Genomic DNA, 24,730 nt, shown 5'->3' with positions numbered 1-24,730 from the left:
CCATTTTCTAGCTCCGAGAGCCCTGGTCCATTTCCTGTGAGTCAAGGAGGTCGACCAAGAATAGCCGGAGTTGGCCTGGCGGTGGTGGCGCACGCCTTTAATCCCAGCACTTGGGAGGCAGAGGCAGGCGGATCTCTGTGAGTTCGAGGCCAGCCTGGTCTACAAAGGGAGTTCCAGGACAGGCTCCAAAGCTACAGAGAAACCCTGTCTCGAAAAACCAAAAAAAAAAAAAAAAAAAAAAAAAAGAATAGCCGGAGTTATCTGGATTCCAGAGGGGAGATGCCATCACCACGTCCCCGTCACTACATCCCTGCTTCTGCTTCCCACCAGGTTCAAAGCAAAAGCCATTCAGAATGGGACCTTCAAGTCAGGAGCCATGGTGGTTTCTGGAGTCAGAAGCGACTGCACATCTCAGGAAGACGAAGCGAACCCCTGGGGAGGCTACAGAGGCCAGCCGTGGGCAGTGCCGGTGACTTGGCCTCCTGTGGCCCTATGGAGCATGAGTGCCCAGCACCAGCAGGTTCTGCGGAATCCGTTGATGGTGTCAGTCATCCCTCCTGCCCGGAGCCTGCTCCTTCTTGTTTGAAACAGGGATCCCCAGGTGACACCTGCCAGCACCCCCAACACAGCACCCCAGAGGTTCTGCTGAGGCCAGAGACATCCAGCAACCTGGAAGACACAGCCCTACTGCCCCACCCGGTGTCCTTTCTCACAGAAGCAAGGGCAAAGGGCAGGCCTGACACCCCAGAGCCAGTCCAGCCAGAGCCAGAGCCACTACGTACTGGTCCCTGTGTCAAAAGGACCCACTACCACATCACTGTCACCCTGCAGGGGTGCGGGCAGGCACCTGGGGAGGAGGGTAAGGAACCGGCCAGACCAGATCCCCACCCCTGTGGCCCCGAGGAATCCAGGGGTTGGCAGGAGCCTCCCCAGGAACTCCGCCCCATCACCGGGTGTCCAATCAACCTGCCTGAGGAGCCAAGGCTGAGTGTCCCACAGCATCAGGGAAGCAAGGCCCGGCAGGAGCTCAGAGAGGGCTGGGAGCCCGGATCCCCACACAGCAGGTAAATAAAGGCTGGTGCCTGAGGGACATGATGGTGGGAGGGTGGCCTGGGGTGGCAACCCCTGCTCGGGTCCCTCTGTCTTGTTTCTGGGCTTCTCAGGCTTGAGATTTCCATTTATTTGGTACCTTGAGAGTGAGCTAACTCTGTGTCCGCTCCTGATTCTCTGCTTCTCCCCCCACCCCCGCACTCCCAGGTTTGCCTCCTAAAACCCACCCCTACCTTCCTTCCCTGCCCACCCTCAGGAGGCCAAATCTCATCACAGAGAGGATGGGCTAGTCAGGCTAACCTTCCTTTCCTTAACTGCTGTTACTCCTGGGTTTTTTACAAGAGATCACAGAGCCAGTCTGGGAATGGGCTCCCAGCCAAGGTGTTGGGTACCCAGGCATAGGTTCCTTAGCTTCTCAGGGTCTTGCTGTGTCGACCCAGAGAGTTGGGTATGGCAGTCAGAGATGAGGAAGAAGGAGGTGGCTAAGGGAGCATGCTTTGAACCTCATTCAGCTGGGCCGCTAAAATGCAGGGATGCTTATTAATTACACGCCATTGGCAGTGTAATTATCCCACCTGGCTCTGCCGGCAGCCCCAAGAAGAGGCGCCAAGACTCCCAAGCTTAGATTTTTTATTTGTGTTGAAGTGAGTCTGCCTGGTAGGCTGGGGAGGGGGTGGAGTGCAAATCCCTCAGAACTCACTGAGGACCGAACATGGGATCTCGCTAGGGAAGAATCCTGCGCCACCAAAGTGGCCTCTGAGAAACTCCTACTGATCTCCTACTGATGGTGGCGGCACCTGCCATCAGTGGCTGGTCTTTTTTTTTTTTTTTTTTTTTTTTTTTTGGTTTTTCGAGACAGGGTTTCTCTGTGGTTTTTGGAGCCTGTCCTGGAACTAGCTCTTGTAGACCAGGCTGGTCTCGAACTCACAGAGATCCGCCTGCCTCTGCCTCCCAATCTGCTGGGATTAAAGGCGTGCGCCACCACCGCCCGGCTGGTCTTTTTTTTTTTTAAGAATAATTTGATTTAATTCATTAACTAGGGGCTAAGCTTTACATTACCCCCAGCTAATTAGAGAATCAGGAAACAGGCCCAGTAAGGATAAGTCTCTTTCCTAAAGCCAACTGGACAGTCAGAATTCAAAGCCAGGTCTGTCTATGCCCTGGCCGTCCTCCCCCGGCCCCCACCTGCCTTGCAAGGAGGCCTCTGTGGCCGTGCAGAGCTCAGCGTGGCCCTGTGGCTGCTGTGTGGAACACACTGTGCATCTGACAGTACCCTTAACAGACGCCAAAGCATGAAGACTCAGGTCCCCGTGGGTAGGAGCTGGTGTGCCTGGTGCTGTGTCTAGGGAGGAGGACATGGGTGGCTCAGACTGGCCCTGAGAGCTGCCAGGTTACTCCAGCATGGGAAGACAGCCCGTAAAAGGATGAGGGGGTGGGAGGTGAGCTGGACTTAGAGAGAAGTGGGGAACAGATAGTGGGGTGGGCTGGGGAACACGGGGTTCTGGTTGGTTGCAATCTAGATGAATAGAGACTGGAAGTGGAATCTGCGATCCACTTAGAAATGAAGGAGGGTGACCCCCGGGGACATTATCCTTCTGTGTCCACTTTCTGCTGCAAGGTTCTCAACTTATGTGGGGAAAGGGGCAGAGAACAGCCAGGGCAGAAAGTGGGATTGTAGAAGCTATGTGTGCACTGAGTACGTATCCCTGTTCAAGGGCAGGAAAGAGAGAACTTGTCCGTGGTTGTAAACTAAATGGTGTGTGCTGGGGATACGTGCACATGTGTGTTGTGGTGCCTGTGTGTTTCATGGTGGAGCATGTGGCTTGCCTACCTGTTGTGCTGTGGGGTGTCTCTGTGTGTTTGTGTCTCTTGGTGTGTGCCCATGCGTGTGGTGGTGCGCGTTCCTGGCTGTGTTTGTCTAGGTGGGTGTCTGTGTATTTTTGTGCTCTGTTATGTGCTGGGTCTTTGGCTCTGTGAATACCTGTCTGATGTAGCATGTGTTTGGCAGCATGTGGGCCTGTGGACTGGTTTGGCCTAGTTTGGGGGTGACTCACAGGTAAGCGGAGAGAATCCCAGGACTTGTTGGGTTAGATGAGATTTTTTTCCCACACTCCCCCCCCCACTTTCCTCCTCAGCCTCTCCCTTCCCATCCCCACACACCTTGTTTAGAGGTCATAGGTCACCTTGCTAGCAAATCCACTTGTGGATTCGGGCCCTTGAGACGAGAGGGCTCTGGGAACAGGCACTTCTGTTTGCAGGGGCAGTAGCTAGGTTACTGGGGTGTGTCTGCAGACAAAGACAAAAATGGGGAGCTATAGGCAGGCACATTCCAACACATGTAAAGGCATTCTAGCAGTTATGACTGTCCAGGGATGGGACAGGTGAACTGTCAGGAGGTGACCTCCCTGTCCCTAGAAGTATGCAGGCATAAGCTGTGACCACATGCCTGAGGAATGAATGGCCATCAGGGGGTGTTGTCCCAGGGTTGGGCTGGGCTGAGAAAGGCATGGAACTGATTGCTGGGAGTCATCAATAGACTCTGGGCTGACCGGAGTCAACTTCCCCTGAGCTGTTTTCCTGAGACTTTGCCGAAGCCCATGGGACTTTCCAGACATCTGGACCTTTAGCTGTGGACTCTGGGGATTTCACCTTCATAAGAAAACTAGCTTTGGGTGAGTTTGACCGGCAGTTGGCCCCATGGGCGAGTTATAACTCAAGTTCTGCCTTTTGCCATCAGCGACAAGGGGCGGGAGGGGGATGAACATAGCGGTTGTTACTCAGAATTGGAGAGGGGTAATCCCAGCACTCGGGAGTCAGAGGCAGGTGGATTTCTGTGACTTCGAGGTCAGCCTGGTCTATGGAGCGAGTTCCAGGACAGCCAGAGCTACACAGAGAGAAACCTGTCTCGAAAAACCAAAGGGAAAAAAAGAAAGAGAGAGAGAGAGAGAGAAGTCTCTGTGAGTCTGAGCACGGAGCGCAGAATGAATGAGGGACAAAGTTCTATAGGGAATCCCAGCAGAGAGGACAAGGTTTCAATGAGGGTGGGAGGGTCGGATTGGGCTGTTGTGAGGAGCTGAGTTCAGGCCTCGGGTGTCTAGGTGTGTCGGTTCTCACCATGCACTCTGGTTGGAGAAGTCTTGGGAGTCATCCAACCCCCCCCATCACCGTTCACAGGCTGCCAGGGGCCCCGCGGTCTCTATGCTAGACGCCCTGGTAGCCACCAGTGGTCCTGGAATTGAGTCAGGCATCTCTGGGCCTCTGAGTCTTTCATCTCTGCCCCTCATAAAACCTGACTCATGGCTGGGGCCACAGAACAGGTCAAAGTTCTGGTTTCTTCCAGTTTCTCAGGAAGGAGGGAGGTAGAGATGGGGGGGAAAAGAATTAGGATCTATTTCACTCAGAGTGTAGCCCTCTTGGGACAGGCTCACAGAGATGAGGTACAGACTGGAGGACGGGCTCATCCAGCTGGGTGAGTCCTGGCCTCTTCAAGCCTAAAACCGTCTTGCCTTGCGGTGTGTGGAGATGAGTGGTTATGGGTGGATTGTTCTTTAAGGTCTGAGGTGGGTTCTTCTAAAGGTGAACCCCAGGGCTGGGATGTACCTCAGTTGGTAGAGTATTTGCCTAGCATGTATGAAACCCTAGGTCGCATTCCAGCACTATGATAATCAAACTGGTACAGGCCTATAATCCTACCAGAAGTTCAAAGTTCAAGGTCATGGCTAGGGAGATGAGCATGTGGACAAGGAGGTCTGCTGTCAAGCCTGACACCCTGAGCTCAGTCTCCTCAGCCCATGTGGTGCAAGGAGGGAACAGACTCCCACAAATTGTCTTCTGACCTCCTCAAGCCCAACGTGGGATACCTACACACGCGGACACACACACACACATGCAAACACACACACATGTGTGCACGCACACACACACACGCTCGTATACACATGCACACTCACACACTGAATGTAACATAGGAAAAAATTAAGTTCAAGATGTTCTTTGGTGGCAAAGAAAGTTCAAAGTCAGGCTGGTTTACATGAGGCCCTGTCTCAAACAAACAAACAAACCTCACCGTGAACCCCAGTCAGCCATGACAGTACAAGCATATAATTCCCGCGCTTGGCTTGGGAAGCTGAGTAGGATTAATATGAGGTGAGGCCAACACGGGCTACATAACTACTACCAGGCCAGTTAGAGTTACACACAAGATACTATCTCAACACATTAAAAAGGGCCGGATGTGGTGGCGCACACCTTTAATCCCAGCACTCGGGAGGCAGAGGCAGGCGGATCTCTGTGAGTTTGCAGCCAGCTTGGTCTACAAAGTGAGTTCCAGGGCAGCTAGGGCTACACAGAAAAACCCTGTCTCAAAAAAAAAAAAAAAATTAGATTAACCACCAAACCAGAGCCTTGATTACCAGATAAATATGTAAGCCTCTACGTACCTATGGGGAGTTTGGAGTGTGACTAAGCTCTTAGGATTGGGGTGCAAGTCTCACTGCTAAGGGGTGACTCTTGTTCAGAGTCATCTGTCTGAACCTTTTAAGTCTCATTGGTGAAATAGAAATGCTTGTTTATAATTTAGTAATGATTTACTTTTTAAAAAATAATTTATCTATTTTCATTTCCTGTGCATTGGTATTGGTGCGCTGCCTGCATGTAGGTCTGTGAGAGAGTATCGGATCCTCTGGAACTGGAGTCACCGACAGTTGTGAGCTGCCATGTGGGTGCTGGGAATTGAACCAGGGTCCTCTGGAAAAGCAGTTCATGTTCTTCACCGCTGCACCATCTCTCCAGCCTCTATGATTTATTCTTCTTAAGAAAGATTTATTATTTTAATTATGTGTATGTGTATATCTCTGTGTGGGTGTCTGCATGTGAGTGCATTGGATCTCCCAGAGCCGGAGCTACAGGTGGTTGTAAACAGCCCAGCATGGCTACTGGGTACGGAATTTGAGTCTTCAGCAAGCGCAGTATTTGCTCTTAACTCTGAGCCATCTCTCACACTATTCTTCATCATGTCCAGTCTTCCCAGATTCAGGCTCAGTAGAACAATAAAATGGAAAAGTGCTTAGTCAGGTGCCCCAGAGGGTGCCCTCGACATGTGGTGGCTGTTGCTGTTGTAGAAGTGCCCAAGCCCAGATTTCAGCCTTGACAGGTGTTGCTCATTGCCCCCCATCCAATAAAGGAGGTAAGAGAGAGTCAGGGAGATGAGGGAGGGAACAGCAAGAGGGCTAAGAATATGACTCAGCCATGGAGTGTTTGCCTAACCTGCATGAAGTCCTGGGTTTGATGCCCAGCACTACAAAAACATAAAGAAATAAGATTCAATAGTCTGGAGTGTTGGCTCAGCCATTGAGAACGTTTGTTGCACTGGGCAGTGATGATGCCCACCTTTAATCCCAGCACTTGGGAGGCATAGGCAGGCTGATCTCTGTGAGTTCCAGGCCAGCCTGGTCTACATAATAATTCATCCCCTTTCTCACCTCTGGGCTCAGGCCTGAGCTTTGCCTTTTGGGAACCTGAACAGGGGGCATCACTTGGAAGTGGTGAGATGGGCAAAAGGTCATGTGACTTTCCTAAGCGTACTCAGCCCAGTCTGGGCCTGGCAGTTGCTTTGTGATTTTGGGGATCCCTCCCTCTACTCACCTTTCTCCCTTTTTATCATCCGCAGGGAGCCAGGCCACAGTGTGACAAGGACATCTCAGGTTTTGCTGGGGCCCAACATGGAAGAGAGAGTTGGGACCCCAGCTGGTGCTGAGGCCAGAGTGGTAAGCGCCACACTGACATGGCGCCAACGGCCTCCTGTCCAGGAAGAGACCAGACACCGATTTCACAAAGTATCCCTGGTGTCAGGTGCTCGGATGGAAACCCCTCAGGTGGAGGTGTTGGAGCATAGCTTCCGGAGAGAAGTCAATGGCTTTGTTAAAAAAGAAGAGGAGACTATAAATTGCCAGGGTCCTGGGGAGGAGCCTGGATCCACGAATTTTCAAAGCCATGGGCCCATCTTTTCCAAGAAATATATTCCACCCCCCAAGGAGAAAAGGCCAGTGGTGAGGATACAGGAGGCTGTGGATTGGGGTGATGGTGGCCCCCAGGCTCCCAGGACTGAACCACCAGGCGTGGGATCCATGGCTAGGACTGAACTATTGGTGCCCTTGCCCGGGCCACGTGAGCCGAGTCCCCATCCCAGTGCGGGTGTCACGAGCGGAGGTTCCAGGAACCGTGAGGAATGGCGCATGACTCGCACAGCGAGGACCACCACCACCACCACTACGGCGGTGGGAGGGCAAGTGGACCGCCGAGTGAGCAGCTCTGTGAATGTGGGGCCCTCGATGTCAGGCGAGACACTGCCGAGGGGCCGCAACGTGACCCGAACCATCCGGGCAGTGGTGGTGAACCCGAGAGCCGAGGACGCACCCAGCCGCAGCCAGGCCCTGGAACTGCTAAGCAACCTCGTACCGGCTGAGCGCAGTCCTCCTGCCAGTCGGATCCCAAGGCTCACCGGACTTACTTCGAGGGGCTCAGCCCTCGGTGGCACAGTGGGAACAACCCTGGGACAGCCATTTGAGACTAGCACAACCGAACTGAAGAACAGCCCAAGCCTGACCCCAGGAGGCATCCCCGTGGTGGATCACTGCACTCAGAACCTAGATGTTCCTGTAGTCCACCCAGCCCAAGACCAAGGCAGTGTCTCAGATGCCAGAGCTGGGGAATCTTCAAGGCAGCAGGGAGCCTCCAGTCCTGTCCTGCTCCCCAACCAGACTTCTCATATCCACCTGCCAACACCCTCTTCTCCCAAGTCCCAGACCCGTGCCTCCTCCCTGGTGCATCCTCCAGAGCAACCAGTGGTACCCACACACCTCAAAGCCCAGCCCATGCCTCATGTCCCGCCCCCTGTGGAAGAGAAGCTTACAGGTCTCCCCACGGACCCTGTGGAGAAGGGCAGGGTTATAGTTCCTGAGCAGCCCCCTAGCCCATCTTCTGTAAGGAGGAAAGCTGTCCCTAGTCCCCAAGGCCTTTCTGCCCCGGCTTCACCAAAGAATAAGTTTGTTCAGGACCCTGAAAATGTGCCTGTTTCTGTTCTTACTCAGAAAGAGGTATTTCCGGGCCCTAGTGTTCCTGCCCACTCCCACACCCCCAAAGAGGTTGTGAAGGCCCCTGCTGCTTCCACTGCCTCATCCTCCAGTTCCGCCAAGGTTGTCCAGGGTGTAGAAGAAGGTGCTTCCATCAAGAAGGAGGATGGCCAGGATGCTTTAGATTGCCCTTCCCATCCCCTTCCTTGGAAAGAGACAGCTGAAGACCCCACTGCCCCGACTCCCCAGACCCCCAAACAGGGTGAAGTTGTCCAGGATTCTCAAGGGAACTCTTCCTCATCATCTACCCCAAATGAAGGCTTCCAGAGCCCTGCCAGGCCCCTTGCTCCATCCTCTTCAGAGGCCAAGGTGTCCCCCAGTCTAGAAGGCTCTCCTGCCTCAAAGCCGGTGGGAGCAGAGGCCAGCATGGAGTCCCAGTTCACCCCAGACTCCACTGAGGGGAGTGCGACCACAGAACCATCTAGGGAGGAGGATGAAGCAGCCTTGACTGCCGACCTGGAGATTTTCCTGGATACCTTGCGGAGCATGGAGCCCCCTGAGATCCTCCGAACTCACCGACTGCCCCGAGCTCCCCGCTCCTCCTACCTGGCCATGTATGCCACACTGCCTCCCATTGAGGAGGATCAGCTTAGCCCATCCATTCCAAGACCCAGTCCCCAGGAGGAACCTGCCCTGGAAGAGGAGGAGGAGCTGGAGAACCCTTACCTGAGCGATGATGAGAAACTCCAGCGCAGGCAGGAGAAAGCAGGGCCCAGCCCCGCCCTGGATGCTGACCCACCCAAACCTGCTAAGGTCTCCTGCTCTCCTCTGGAGATGATGAAGAGGCATACAGCAGATCAAGGTCCCGGACTTCAGCCCAGCAACCGGCCTACTTCCCGCCTTGGAGGCAGCCTTCTCTTTGGCAGTCTGGTGCCAGCCAACAAGGACATCCCTACCCTGGAACCACTAGGTTCAAAACTATCTGCTTTGCCACCCCATGGAGCTCCAGGGGTCAGGAAGGTACCTGGACAGTTACCCCTGCTCTGCAGTGGAAAGCCACCACCAGAGAAGCCAGCACCTTCCCAACCCATGGAAGGGTGGGTGAGTGAGACCTTGTAGGGGCTTGGGAGGTACCTGGCTTCCCCTTGCGTGGTTGGAGAGAGTGGTGTTGGGAGGCAGGGTCCCAGGAGGCAGGAGCTTAGTTGAACTCTGCAATGCACATCATTTGGGGCCTCAGTGTCCGTGATAGCATAGTGGGAGTATACAGATTCCAAAGGCCTGCTGGCTCGGAAGACAGAGACAGGCAGATCTCTGTGAGTTCAAGGCCAGCCTGGTCTACAGAGTGAGTTCCAGGACAGCCAGGACTGTTTCACAGAGAAACCGTGTCTTGAAAAACAAAACAACACAAAAGGCTTCTCACTGCCCAGAAGCTGGAGAAGGAACGTTTCCCAGCTCCTAGGGCAGGGTGGTGAGGCCATAGGAGCTGGAAGCAATGGTGGTGATCTCTGTGGGCTGTATCCTGTGGGGTGGAGGCCAGCAACAGGACATGGGATTCTCGGAAGAGCAGTGTGGGGGAAGTGGTGACCCCATAAGATCTCTGACACCCTCTCTGTTCTAGAGTCCCGCACTGAAGACTCAGGGCAAGCTGAACACCAGGCCTGGGAAGGTAGGGACATGGGGGCAAATGGAGGCTGGCAGGGGGCAGTACCTGGTGACAGGGCCTGAGGACATCTGCTGTGTTTTCCCAGGTGACGCTCTTCTCAGAGCCTGGCTGCCAGGGCAGAAGCAGGGAAATCTGGGGAGACACTGTAGATACCTCAGGCTGGACCCCTGTTGCCTCCGTGAGGGTGGTGCGAGGCTGGTAAGTGGGGAGTGGCCAGGGAGGGGGGACCTGGCTGTGAACCTGGGGGTGAGGAAGGTGGTGAGGCCTGTAGGAGCCCCACCAGCTACTCAGAGACAGAGACTCTGGGTGCAACCTCATGCCCTGTGACCCTGGGGTCTCTGGGTCCACAGCTGGATACTATATGAACAGCCGGAGTTCCAAGGCCAGAAGGTGGTTCTGCCTGAAGGGGATGTGGACATCAGTACCTTGGCATCCACTTGGAGTACCCAAGGCATCGGCTCCCTGAGGAGGGCTGTGCGGGTGAGTGGTCAGTTACCTGGGGAAGAGGTCAGAAGGGGGTCAGTATGGAGTATCTCTGCATTCTTTGGAGGCACTGAGAGAGAAAGAAAGTTTTGGGAAGGTGTAGGTTGATGGGCAGGTAGGGGCTGTGCCCCTGGGTAAGCAAGCTGAAGAGGTATGAGCTGGTGCTAGATCAAAATTAGGTCAGAGTGGCCGAAATGGGCCAGAGTCACCCACCGCTCTAGGCAACGTGCCATGGAGCCTATTTCTTTACTCGTTCACAGACATTCCCCTCTGTGGTGTTTTTAATTAAAAGTTTTATTAATTTGTGTGTGTGTGTGTGTGTGTGTGTGTGCACGCCCATGTGCCCCAGTATGGATGAATCAAAGGACAGCTTGAGAAGGTCCTCATGTGGGTCCCGGAGTGTGAACTCTGATCTTCAGGCTCGGAAAGAGGCACTTCACATGCTGAGCTATCATGCCAACCCCACAGACATTTCTCGGATCCTGGCTAGGTGCCAGGCCCTGTGTTTGTTTTCATAGCATGACTTTATAAACTACTGATACCGAATTTAACAAAATTATATCCGGATGAATGGTGGTGGTGCATGCCTTTAATCTCAGCACTTGGGAGGCAGAGGCAGGCAGATCTCTGTGAGTTCGAGGCCAGTCTGGTCTACAAGAGCTAGTTCCAGGACATGCTCCAAAGCTTCAGAGAAATCCTGTCTCAAAAAACCACACACACACACACACACACACAAAAGATATTGACTCCTAGAGAGATGCAGAGCAATGTTAGGAATAAAACCCATCAGACACTTGGTGGTTTGTTTGTGGGTTTTTGCTTTGTTTTGTATGAGATAGGATCTCACACTGAGCCCAGACTTAGCTAGAATTTACTTACAACAAACCTTCTGCCTCAGCCTCCCCAGTGCTATGCTTAGAGGCTTATGGGCATAAGCCACCATGCCTGGTGACATTTTTCTTCTTTTAAACGCATGGTCTGATGTCAGCCTAGGCTAGCCTCACACTCATCACGTCGTCAAGGCTAGTCTTGAAATCCTGGTCCTCTGCCTTCACCTCCCGGGTGCTGGCATTCCAGGCATGCACTGTTGCACCTAGCTAGTAGTATTTTTGGCGAGATGAGCCCTTGACCCCAGAGTTCTCTCTCTGGTAAGGGTGATGAGGTTCTGGAGCTGAGGACCCAGTACAGGTTGAGAGCTGGAAGAAAGGGATGGCTGTTGTCAAAGGCTCTACGGATACAAACATGTTGGTGGGCAGTTCGTGCTGAGACACTCACAGTGAATTCATCCCTGTGTAGGAGGGCATGAGACACAGGAGAGAAACAAGAGCTCTGAGGTTACAGAGTGCTGGGACCATCTGATTCATTCAGCCCTGAGTTGGCACCTACTGTGTGCCAGGCATGTGGGAGGTGCTGGGTTGCGACACTAAACCAAAATGACCCTTCCCTGCTCTCAGCTCCATTGCTTACAGGCTGTGTGATCCTGGGCAAGTCTGCTTAGCTTTGCCGAGCTTCACCTTCCTGTATGTTTCTATGTGGAGAACTTCTCTTGAGGGACTAAATGATCCCATTTAGGTAGAATACAGCCTTAGCACGATCCAGATGATTTATCATCTGACGAATGAATGAGCAAGTAAAAGCGATCCCAGGGAAGGAGAAAGACAATGCATAGAACCCTGCCACCATGCGGCATGAGACAGCCAAGAGCAGGCTGACTATGGAGTGGATGAGCAGGCTCGTTTGGTAGAGTGCTTGCCAAGCTACGCAAATCCTGGTTTGGATTCCCCACCACCACGTAAAATAAGACATAGTGCCACACGCCTGTAATCCCAGCATCCAGGAGGTCGAGGCAGGGGAATAAGAAGCTGAAGGTTGGGGCTGCTGAGATGACTCAGTGACTTTGTCACTGGAACTGACAACCTGAGTTTGATCTCCTGGACCCACCTGGTAAAGGAGAGAACCAATTCCAACAAGTTGTCCTTTGACCTACAAACACATGTTGTGGTATGTTTGTGTTCCCTCACCCCCAAAAACAAACAAATAAATTTCATTTAAAAATAAAAAGTTTAAGATCAACATTGGCTACATTGTGAATTCGAGGCTAGCCTGGACTATATGAAACCTTGAGAAAAAGAAAAAAAAGCCACCCTGGAGCAAGCATGGGGTGTGGCAGAGACCTTGCCTAGCCCTTGCAAGGGCGTGGATTCTAGACACAGCACCCACGTGAACAATAACAAAAAGCCAGTCTGGACAGAGGTCAGAACTGTACATCAAAGCAGAATCAGGAAGGGCCTGACCATCTTGCTCCCTCCAGCAACTGGGAAGTCAGCCACCTAGAGAGGGGACAGTCTTGACACTCTGCAGGTTCTGGGGACTTTGGTCTTAGGTTCCAGAAGTCCACAAGGTACCAGTGAGAACTTTGGTCCAGGGTTAGAGGCTGGCTGGCCTTGTGGAGAACACTCCCTCTGGGTTCTAAGAACACGACCAGCTGGGCTTTTGTAGAGCCTCCGGGAGCCCCGCCAGACTGGAGGCCCTGGGACACAGGTGGGTCAGAGAAGCCTGAAGTTTGCACTTGAACATCTTCCCTTCTCCCTCCGCAGGACTACCGCACCCCGGGGATCAGCCTGTTCTCTGAGGAGGGCCTCAAGGGCAACCAAGTGATGCTGACGGGGGACTTGAAAGACTCTCAAGGTCTAGAGAGACCCCTACAGGTGGCATCTGCCACTGTCTCTGCAGGACTGTGAGTCTGGCTATTCTGGGATCCCTGGACATTCACTGTACCAAGAGTTGGGGACACAGAGCAGACAGGATAGACAGTTCACTTCTCAAAGGCATTCAGTCTGAGGCCTGCATTCAGTGGCACACAGCATTAATCCCAGCACTTGGGAGGCAGAGACAAGTGGATCTATATGAGTTTTAGGCCAGCCTGGTCTACAGACAGTGAGACTGTCTCGAAAAGAAAAAAAACAGAAAAACAAAACAAAAACCCTTACTCTTCTGGTGGGGACAGGCATGTAAACAGCCAACAATAACACCTAGAGTGTTCTGGAATGAGGGGGGCACAGGGTTGCAGGGACATGCTAAAGTCAACCAGCTGAAGAAGTGGAGGTGGGTGTAGTCAAAGAAGCCTTCCTGGGACGAGCTAGCCCAGAAGCTAAACCACAAGAGGACAGGAATTCGTAGGTTCTGTTGACGTGGTCTGGCACATGCAGAGGGGTATGGTCTCTGTATGTTCTGTAACCCTGGTGTCAGAAAACTTAAGTATCTGTCCTCTGTATAACTGGAGGAGGAGTCTGGAAGAGGGAAGGTCATGTGAAAAGTGAGCCAGAAAAGGACTAGGACTCCATGCGTGTGTAATCCCAGCACTTGGGAAGTGGAGGCAGGAGAATTGCGGGAATTTCAAGGCCACCTTGAACTGTTTCTCAAAAACAAACAAACAAACAAACAAACAAAACCCCAAGCTTGGCCTGGGACTAGGAGTTATTCAGTGGTAGAGTGCACACTTTGAGCAAACATGAGATCCTGGGTCCCATCCCCTGGATCAGACTACAGAAATCCAGCCTGGCCAGTGTATACAGTGTAAACAGTGACGGGGAGATGGGAAGCACCAAGGGAGGAAGATTGCAGGCCTGTGGGTAGCTAGGCTTTCCTGTGAGGCTGATTAGAGTAGGGGTTTGAAGCAGGTACGTGTGTAACTCTAACTTCCTCATGTAATTGGAGAGGGCGGGCACAGGAAGGGGTACTAAGAACAGGCTGTTCTAGAATGGAGAGAGGATTGGGATGTCTTCTCTAACATAACTGTGCAAGCCCCCCTCAAAAGTTCTTCCTCCCCTCTAAACCTACCCTACCATGCCATGTCTATGTCCCAAGTTCAGTGGCTTCTCTTCTGTATCCCCCCCAGGTGGCTGCTATACCCCAAACCATTCTTTGAAGATACTCCCTATATCCTAGAGCCTGGAGAGTACCCTACCTTGGAGGCCTGGGGTACATCAGGCCCCAGTGTAGGTTCACTAAAGCCCATGAAACTGGTAAGGAGTGGGGGACACCCACAAGCCACTCTGTCTATACTCCCCTGTGGGGTGGCCCCAATTCTTCGGGCAGGAGATGGGGAGTAACCATAGATCAATTCCCTAGAGACTCGGTGCCCCAGAGCTCCTATTGGGACCTGGACTAGAGGAGAAGGGGGATTAGCCCAAGGTGTGGGACATGGGAAGATATGGTCCTGCAATTTTTAGGAGTCTTAGGATGGAGAAAACCCTAAGTCTCCAGCCTCATCTGTGTGTACGCACCTCTGGGCTAGCATTTCAACCATGTCTCTTTTGCAGGGTTGCCCAAGCGTGGAGAAGCCAGGGGAGCCCAAGGTAAGGGAACACTCAGGGTCAAAGGGTATTTAGTGTATCTGAGGGATGGTCACTGAAGCCTGGACAGGAGATAAGGACCCTGTGGGGGGCAGAAGGTGGGCCTAGAAGGGCAGGCCTGATGGACTCACTGGGCACTGGCTTTGGTGTGTGAATCAGGTCAGAGGTCAGAGCAGACAGGCCACAGTGCTCCACGGGAGAGTTGGGGACTTCAGACTGGTGTTATGTAGAGCCATTTCTAGAAAGCCAGTCTCTCTGGGTCTGGTCCAGATGACATCTGTCACCCTGACATCCTTTCTTCCAGGCTGTGGTATATGAGGCCCCAGATTTTCAGGGGCAGAGCTGGGAAGTGAGCAGAGACATCTACAACCTTCGGCAGCCAGAGGATAGCCGGAGCCCCCAGCTGACCTCTGTGGGGTCCCTGCGGATCCTTGGGGGCTGGTGAGGACTTACGAGATTTCTCCTGTCTGCCCTGTCTCTACAGGCTTTCCCCTTGAGGGTGGAGAGTGACTTAGGCTGTCTGGTGTACTGTCTTATTCATGGCTGTCTTGGCTCATCTTTCCCCTTCCCCCAGCTGGGTAGGCTACGAGAAGGAGGGCTTCCGGGGCCACCAGTACCTGCTGGAAGAGGGCGAATATGCTGACTGGTCACACTGGGGAGGCTATGATGAGTTCCTGACTTCCCTGCGGGTCATCCGGACGGTGAGCAGGAGCAATTGGCTATCTTTCTGTCTGGCAACACCCCAACTTCCCCAGCACAATCTAAGGGAGGAATATGCACCCCTCTGCCCGTTCTTCCAGGCATGGTCTCTCTCCCTCTGGCGGCTCTTCCGCAGAACACACCGGCACCTCTCACCTAATCCCCCGGGGTGGGCTGCTTCCTTGGGGTCTGGGCACTCTCGTGGGTTAGCATCAGTGTACGGGAGAAACCTGACTGTCTCTGGGGGCCCAGGACTTTGGAGACCCGGCCGTGGTGCTGTTTGAGAACACGGACTTCCAGGGACACTACGTGGAGGTGAGTTCCGCTTTGCCAGACGTGGAGCTAGCACAGCACGGACCCAGCACGCAAGCCATCCACGTGCTCAGCGGCGTGTGAGTAATCCCCGCCCCAGGCGCAGGGCGGGTCCAGGCGCAGTGCCGACCCCGCCCTCGCCGACCCAAGCCACGCCCTTCCTGCAGGTGGGTGGCCTACGAGCAGGTGGGCTTCTCTGGCGAACAGTACATCCTGGAGAAGGGTGTGTACCGCAACTGCGACGACTGGGGCTCCGGTAACAGCGCCCTTGGCTCCCTTCAGCCCGTTGTGCAGGTGTGTGCCTGAGCGGCGGGCGTCGCCTCGGAGGCGGGGCCAAGACGGTGGGCGGGGTCAGTCTGGCAAACCCCGACTGCTTGGCGAGGCTGGACAGAGGACGGGCGTGGCCAGGGGGAAGGAAGGAGGGGGTAGGAGGGTATAAGGGGCATTGAGGGTGGAGATGGGTGGGCTTAGACCTGCTGAACTGACTTAGGTGGTGGGAGGGACAAGTTGTGTCACGCAGAGGGGGCGGGGCGAGGAGGGCCTGAGCTCTTGGTGGCGGGGCATCTGGAAGAGGCGGAGCTTGTAGCTGCTGGACTGCTGGACCGCCGCAACGGTTTTGAAGCTCAGGGGCTTGAGGTTTGCCTCATCCTTCACTCACAGCATTGATCTCTCCCTGCAGGTTGGAGAGAGCGATCTTCATTTCGTCTCGAAGGTAAGGGGGCGGCTGCGCGGGATCTGGTGGGATCTTCACAAGAGGGCAAAGTTCTCTTCCCTTGGCCCTTCCTCCTGCCCCACCCCTTACCCCTTCACTCTGACCTCTTCACCTCTCTGTCTCCAGATTCAGCTTTTCTCAGGCCCCAACTTCCTGGGCGACCACATTTCCTTTGAGGATGACCAGGCCTCTCTGCCCGCTTCTTTCCATCCCCAGTCATGCCGGGTCCATGGTGGCAGGTGAGCAGGAGGAGGGGCTGGAGGGTGGAGTGCTGGGAGAGGCCGGGGATGGGGATGGGGTAGGGGGTGGGTGAGTAAGGGGTGAGGGTCAAAGGATAACACCTTTCAGATGATTTTCTTCCTTCAGATTAACTGTTATGTCCTGAGTCATTCAACTTTAAAACAAATATAATAGCATTTTAATACGAAATATAACTCTGGAGAGAATCCCAGCTGAACAAAGAGTGCATGCTTGTAATCTCAACATTTGGGAGGTAGAGGCAGGAAGGTCAGTTTAAAGCTAACCTTAGTTCAGTTACATCGGGGATTCAAGGACAGCCTGAGCTGCATGAGACCCTGTCTTAAACAACAGCAGAAATGTGTTCCGTTTATAACTGTACTTAAAGGAATCTGAGGCTGGTGAGATAGCTCAGTGAGTCAACACCATGGCCGTGCAAATGTGATTGCCTAAGTTCAACCCCAGGATCCATCCCAGAGTGGAAGGAGAGAATCGAACTCTGAAAGTCCTCTGACCTTCACCTGAGTACAGTGGCACACACACGCACACACACACACATTCACACAAACACTTGAAGACATTCTGACTCCTTTCCAAAATTTCAGAAACTTTCATGGCTGGAGAGGTTGCTCGTTGGTTAAGAGCACTTGCTGTATTTGCAGAGGACCCAAGTCTGATTCTCAGTACCCTTGTCTGGTGGCCCACAACCGTCTGTTCCAGGAGACTGGAGGCTTCTGGCCTCCCCAGGCACCTGTACTAACATGCTCATTCCCCTGCCTCCTTTCCACACACATATACACATAACTAAAAATGATAAAAATAGGGGCTGGAGAGATGGCTCAAGTGGTTAAGAGCACTTGTTGCTATTGTAGAGAACCTGGGTTCTGTTCTTAGCACATCTGTGACTCCATTTCTAGGGGACCCAATGCCCTCTTCTGACCTCTGAGGACACCAGGCATATACATGGTGGCTGTCATAGTTAGGGTTTCTATTGCTGTGTAGAGACACCATGACTGTAGCAAATCTTATAAAGGAAACATTTAATTTGGGCTGGCTTACAGTTCAGAGGTTTAGTATCATCGTGGCAGGAAGCGTGGCAGCACACAGGCAAACATGGTGCTGGAGAGGTAGCCGAGAGTTCTACATCTGGATTGGCAGGCAGCAGGAAGACACAGTGATCCACTAGTCCTAGTTTGAGCTTTTGAAACCTCAAAGCCCTCTCCCCAGTGACACACTTTCTCCAACAAGGCCACACCTCCAATAATGCATTATAATCTGCATGCTAAGTGCTTCAAAATTATAATGTTCTTACTGCTCCAGAGTGGAGCCACTGAGCACTATGGGGGTTCCTTGCGGTTCTACTATATGGGCTTCAGATTTCTTTCAAAGGTAGGTTTTTTACTGTTCCAAACTGTGTAGGTGTAAGAAGAATTGAGGACAAAAATAACCACAAGGAACCCTTTTTGTCAAAAAGCTACCTTTTAAAGAAATTTGAGGCCCATATAGTAGGATGTCCCTTTAGTCCCTGGCACTTAGAGGCTGAGCTAAGGTAGCAGGGTCATGCCTGCGAAGCCAGCCTGGGCTCTGAGACCCAGTCCCAAAAAGTAAAAACCAGCAGACAGAGCTGGACATGGTCACACGACATTAATCCCAGCACTTGGAGAGTGGAAGCAAGAGCCCAGGATCGCCTTTGCCTGTGTTGTGAGTTTGAGGCGACCCTGGAACCCATGGGAAAAAGAAAATCTGAAAGAAGTGTAAAATAATCTTATTTAAAAAGACTTATTTTGGGGTTTGGGGATTTAGCCAGTGGTAGAGCACTTGCATAGGAAGTGCAAGGCCCCAGGTTAGGTCTTCAGCTCCGAAAAAGAAGATCTATTTTTATTGTATGTGTTTGAATATTTTGCCCGCCTGTATGTTAATGTATGTGTACCCTGTGCATGCAGTGTCTGCGGGACGAGAAAAGGGCGTCAGATGCCCTGGAACTGGCGTTACAGAAAGTTGTGAGCCACCCCGTGGGTGCTGACAACCAAACCCAGATCCTCTGCAAGAGCAGCCAGAGGGGCTGGAGAGATGGCTCAGTGATTAAGAGCATTGCCTGCTCTTCCAAAGGTCATGAGTTCAATTCCCAGCAACCACATGGTGGCTCACAACCATCTGTAATGAGGTTTGGTGCCCTCTCCTGCCCTGCAGACACATATAGAGACAGAATATTGTATACATAATAAATAAATAAATAAATAAATTAATTAATTAATTAATTAAAAAAGAGCAGCCAGAGCTTTCAACCTCTGAGCCATCTCTTTGGCCCCTGAAATAATCATTTTTGTCTGTGATTATATTACAAACCTGGTATATAGTTAGATTAGTATTTTAATTTTTAAGAACTCTTCATGTGTTTGTTTGCAAGGGTAAAGTTTGATCCCAGGGCCTCATATATACTAGCATGCATCCTACCAGTGAGCTACATACCCAAGTCCTAATTCTACATTGTTGTTGGTTTTTTTCTAGAATCTTTTTAAGATTATAAATTCATGCTCATAAGCAGGCATGGTAGTGCATACCTTTAATCCCAGCACTTGAGGAGGCAGAGTCACTGAGTTCGAGGCCAGCCTGATCGACAAAGTGAGGTATAGGACAGCCAGAGCTATATAGTGAGACCCTATCCCAGTAAATAAAGTAATTAGTTAATGCAAATAACTTGCATAGTTTTACCTGATGAGATACAGTTCAGTATACAGAAGAAAGCAGGAGGAAGAAGGCTTGGGAAAGGAGGCTTGCCAACTGGTTTGGGCCTGATGGCCAAGGCCCCGAGTCAGAAGACAAACCTCGGCTTCACCACCCAAGGCTTATATACTAAATGAATTTATCTACCTGAAGACATGGAGATAAGAGGTGTCTTACAGCCTGGCTTCATTTTAGAGAACACACACAAACACCACAGTTGGCTAGAAACTTAGTAGGTTTTTGGCTTTTTTGTTTGTTTGGTTAGTTGGTTGGTTTTTCAAGATGGTTTCTCTATGTAACAGCCCTGGCTGTCCTGGAACTCACTTTGTAGACCAGGCTGGCCTCAAACTCACAGAGACCCATCTGCCTCTGTGCCTCCTGAGTGCTGGGATTAAAGGTGTGTGCCACCACGGCCCCACTGTTTGTTTTTGTTGAAACAAGGCTTCACCATGTTGCCTGGCTGGCTCAGAACTCACTATGTAGACCAGACTGGCTTTACATGCAGAGATCGACCTGCCCCTGCTTTCCTTAGTGCGCCACTACGTCCCGCTTCTTTAGCTTTATTCTTTTTCTTTCTTCCTTTCCCCTACTGCTGCTGCAGTGCTGTCCACCCTAGACCCCTCCTGGATTAGAGGAACACCATCAAGTCCGCATGCACTGTGGACTCTCAGGGTTCCTGGCAGGTGTAAGGTGACTTGGGCTCTAGTGTCACCTTCCTGTATCTGTTCCATTCCAGTTGGGTCCTGTTTGAGGAGAAGAACTTTGAGGCCGACCAGCACATTGTGTCAGAGGGAGAGTTCCCCACTCTCACAGCCATGGGCTGCCTGGCCTCCACGGTCCTTGGCTCTCTCCGGAAGGTTCCCTTGGTGAGTTCCCCATTCTGTCCCGAGTAGCCAGAGAGGCAGAGCCCTGTCTCACATACCACCTTCCAGACTCCTCCTTAATTTTGAGGCTCCTAAAGCAGCTCAGCTGACCAGGCGTTTATTGATCGTTTGCTGAAATAGTCCAGAGGCACCAAACTTAATTAGACCGCAGAGGAGAGGTGGGAGGGGCAAGGCAGGGGGAGGCTGCCTCAGTGACCCTTAATAGAGGTGACTGCTGTTCCTGGGAGGAGCCTGACAGAAGCCATACCTACACTATGATGATGTCAGTGTCTGTGGAGATCAGACCAGGAGCCTGACTGGGTGGTGCTGACATTCTCTGGGTGGCCCTTTCCAAAGCTTTGTGAGGCTCGTTGTCATTACTCGATGTGAAAATTAAGTCCCAGAGGCACTCTGATTTTCTCCAGGTTGCACAGCTGGGACAGACAGCAGCTGTTCCCGCAGGCTGCCTGGCTCTACAGCTTGAGCCCCTTCCCGCCAGTACACTGGGCTCTGGGACAGTTACTTAGACCTGGGCAGGAGCGCAGATCTGGGGCCTCAAGGCATCTGTCTTACCTTCTTCAGCCTCAGGGCCATCTCTGCTAAACAGGGGTCATGATAGCATCTGCCCCTTAGGGGCGGTAAGGAGCTAGGATGAGATTGGACAAAGTGCTCTACCGAGGACCTGGCCTGCAGTGAGCCACAGATAAAGGTGGGTGGTTATTCATAGATGTGATTATTAGTTCTCATCATTGGGGTGACGTCAACCGGAGATGATGGCAAATGAGCCCCCAGGTTTCCAGCCTGGCCGTTAGTTCTTAGGAGTGCCAGCGGTCTGAGCCAGGCACAGCGGCACACATCCGCAGCCCCAGCACTCGGGAAGCCAAGGCCTGTGCTGCACTGTGAGTTCCGGTCTAGTCTGAACAATTTAGTACACAACTAAGATAATCCATGCAAGAAGAGTTTCAGAGAGAGGATTTTGAGCTGAGCTGGTGCCAGTCTGTCACAGGCTGGGACTGAAACTCTGGGGACCTTGCTGATCGTAAATGTCCTCAGGAACTTGGAGACCTGCAGGTCTGGGCATGAACATTGGGACTGTGAGACAGAGCTGCGCTGGGCTCGGGTCATGACCTCATCTCTTTCTTCGGCCCCAGCACTTTTCAGAGCCTTCCCTGTCCCTCTTCGGCCTGGAATGCTTCGAGGGCAAGGAGATCGAGTTGACCGGGGAGGTGCGAAGCCTACAGGCCCAGGGCTTCAACAACCACGTGCTGTCTGTGCGCGTCAAGGGTGGCGTGTGAGTGTGGGGGCGGGGCTCCTAGCTGGACTGGGTGAGTAGTGGGCTGGGGACCCCACTCCAGGCCAGGAAGGAGGGAGCAGTGTGGACTGAGTGTCTCAGAGCTTGGCTGGATGCTGGGTCCTGAAAACCCCAAATCTGCCCATTAGCCTCCTCCCCAGAGGACCCTCATCCTGTGTGAGGGAAGAGGACGCTGAGGTTCTTCTAACACCTGTGCCTTGTCCTCTCTGTCTATCTGTCTGCGTCCCTGTGTCTCTGGCATCTGCCGGGTGCAGCTGGGTGGTGTGTGAGCACAGTGACTTCCGAGGACGACAGTGGCTAGTAAGTACCTGTGAGATCACCAACTGGCTGACCTACAGCGGCACCCAGAGGGTGGGCTCCCTCTACCCCATCAAACAGGTAGGTAGCAGTCAGCGTGAGCACCTCAGGCTGTGCCTGTCTCACATCTGTGTGTTTCAAAGCTTGACGTTTGTGTCCTTCTGCCACAGTTTGTCCTTAGCTTCTTTCTGTATCGCCATCCCAGTAGTCTCTGCCAAATCTACTTTGTGTTTGTCCTGAAAGACTCAGTGTGTACAACAGACTTATTCCCCCAAAGCTGAGCATCACCTCACGCTCCACATACCAGCAGTCGGCACACGTGGCTTTGGGAAGCATGAAGCTTGCTCGTGAGGTGCATGTCTGTACCTGCTTGTCTAAAAGTTGGCTTCATTTCTGCATACATACAGTTCTAGGGCACTAACCTGCGTGTATGTGTGTATACACACATATACATGTGCCCATCTAAGAGTATGTTTGTGCCTCCATCATTTGAGGTCATGCATCTAAGTACTCTGGAGGTGATTTGTATGTTTTTGTGTGTATGGACATGGGCATGTGTATGTGTGCCTGCTCAAACCTCTGCCCAATAGCTTGTGAATGAATATATACATCCATGTACAAGGGCATATGTGTAGTCTCTCTGTTCATAGACTCTCATGGCAGTGGGGGAAATAAAGGCCCAGGGAAGTGGGCAAGGAGTTTATTTGCAGTCTTGGGCAAGCGCTGCCCCTCAGGGATCTTGGTTTCCGTGTGTGTGTGTGTGTGTGTGTGTGTTTGTATGTATGTGTACACCTATATATTAAGACAGGGACTCATTGTGTCTATATAATTCTGGCTGGCCTGCAACGCTCTATGTAGATCAGGCTAGCCCCAAACTCACAGAGACCCGCAGGCCTCTGCCTCCCGAGTGCTGGGATTATAGGCGTGCACCACCATGCCAGGCCGTTTCCTCATCTATAAACTGAGGGAACGGGAACAGTCGTGACTTGGTTGAGGGCCCATGACTGCAGGACCCTTGGGTGACACGCTCTTGGGAAGCACTCCACAGATGACACCTAGGGCTTTCCTCGTTGTTTCCCTGACTGTCACCTCTAACGAAGTCCCTGCCGACGCTGGCTGAGCCTGTTCTGATCTCTGGTTATCTAGTGTCACTGCATTTCTCTTTAGCTTCAGCATGTATGCATGCATGCATTTCTCTTGTGTGTGCGCGTGCGCGCGAGTGCTCGCATGTGTATATGTGTGTGTGCTTGTGTGCATTTGTATTATTACGATTAGCTATACCTGTAGCAAGCATAGGTTCTTAGTACTGAACAGACTGAGGGATCTTTGTGTCAATTATGATGTGGGAATGTGGTGACTACGTGGACCTGTGGAATTGTTTGTGCTTTCTCTAAACTGTGCCACCTTGTGGACTGTGGGTGTATCGGCCAGGAACCCTAGACACGGGTAGGTATCTATGGTCACAGAACTGGGCACGTGTGCTATGCATGTGCCCTCAGGATGGGTGTATAAAGAAGGTGTGATTTAGAAGCAGGGTCAGGAAGAGTTTGGAGGCAGGGAGGGTTTGGGGGTGTGGGTCTTCTAGAGGGTCCAGGGTTGAGGGTGGTGGGCACCCCTGGCTGCAGACTCTCAGCCTTTCCTTGTCCGCAGCGCCGAGCCTACTTCCGCCTCTGGAATGCAGCACTAGGGGGGTTCCTGGCAGTGCCTGATCGCGTGGAGGACATGAAAGCAGGCCGTGTGGTGGTCTCTGAGCCCCGAGCTGGGGGCAGCTGCGTCTGGTACTATGAAGAGGGACTGCTGAAGAACCAGGTAAAGACTCCGGAGCCGGCTCTGCTGAGCTCCGGGTTTGCCACACTACTGTAGGAAGTCCCCGCCAAGTTAGGTCCAAGATGCCTGGAGGAAGTAGAGAATGTGGCCTCTTTTCTTTTTCTCATGATAAACCTTCCAAAAACCAGTATTTGGGGCTGGAGAAATGACACAGCAGCTAAAAGCACTTGTTTTTGCAGAGGACCTGGGTTCAGGTCCCAGCACAAAAATGATGCCTCATAGCCATCCCTAGCTCCATTTCCAGGGGATCTGATGCCCTCTTCTGACCTCTGTGGGCACCAGGCATATATGTGGTACACAGATTTACATTCAGGAAAAACCCTCATAAAATAAATAAATCTAAAAAGGATAAAGAGATTTGCCTAGGGCTACAGTTGTAATAGCCAGCATTCAAAACCAGCTTATGACCTGGGTATGGTGGCGCAGGCCTTCAATCCCAGCACTCAGGAGGCAGAAGCGGTTGGATATCTGTAAGCTTCAGGCCAGCCAAGGCTACATAGTGAGATACTGTCTCAAAGACAAAACAAGCAACAAAAACCAGCCTGGTCTACAGAGCTAGTTCCAGGACAGGCTCCAAAACCACAGAGAAACCCTGTCTCGAAAAAAAAAAAAAACAAGCAACAAAAATCCAGTGTCTGAAGGATAGCTTGAGCTTGGGAGATTTCCTGTGGGGAATGCAATGTCTAATGATCTTCTGGGGCTTCAGGTGGCCCCCACCATGAGCCTACAGGTGATTGGACCTCCAAGCCCAGGCTCCAAAGTAGTACTTTGGGCCGAGAGCCGCCTACCACGCCAAACTTGGAGCATCAGTGAATTGGGTCACATCTGCAGCCAGATGTTTGAAGGCCAGATCCTCGACGTGAAGGGTAACATAGACTGGGGGTGGGGAGCACCCAAGGGGACTGGAGACAGTGCTGTCTCCAGCACCCTGACCACCTCTGAATGTCCCCCTCAGGTGGCCGAGGTTATGACCGGGACCACGTGGTGCTCTGGGAACCAACCAAGGACAGGCCTTCCCAGATCTGGACTGTCTACGTACTTTGAACCAGTTTCACCCCGTTTCCTGCTGGAAGCTTTTGCTGGGATGAAATGTTTTTTATAGATATTTTGCTGTAACATCAGCTGT

At 52.4% G+C, this 24,730-nt stretch overlaps 1 protein-coding gene across 1 annotated transcript; it reads left to right on the top strand.

The window, feature by feature from the left end:
• Positions 1-1,049: 1,049 nt before the first annotated feature.
• Crybg2 (crystallin beta-gamma domain containing 2) lies at positions 1,050-24,730 on the top strand. The gene is made up of 20 exons (XM_057784736.1): positions 1,050-1,064; positions 6,719-9,221; positions 9,739-9,786; positions 9,869-9,981; positions 10,134-10,263; positions 12,864-13,003; positions 14,165-14,291; positions 14,589-14,624; positions 14,926-15,062; positions 15,196-15,322; positions 15,573-15,712; positions 15,800-15,926; positions 16,312-16,344; positions 16,471-16,583; positions 20,042-20,171; positions 21,320-21,459; positions 21,735-21,858; positions 23,428-23,586; positions 24,311-24,470; positions 24,560-24,730. The coding sequence occupies exons 2-20, from the start codon at positions 6,771-6,773 to the stop codon at positions 24,646-24,648; spliced, it is 4,524 nt and encodes a 1,507-aa protein (XP_057640719.1). The 5' UTR covers positions 1,050-1,064; positions 6,719-6,770; the 3' UTR covers positions 24,649-24,730.

The sequence above is a fragment of the Chionomys nivalis genome, chromosome 11, assembly GCF_950005125.1.
Source record: "Chionomys nivalis chromosome 11, mChiNiv1.1, whole genome shotgun sequence".
NCBI classification, from domain to species: domain Eukaryota; kingdom Metazoa; phylum Chordata; class Mammalia; order Rodentia; family Cricetidae; genus Chionomys; species Chionomys nivalis.
Note: the sequence above shows the minus strand (reverse complement) of the source record. Positions and strands in the feature narration are given on the sequence as shown.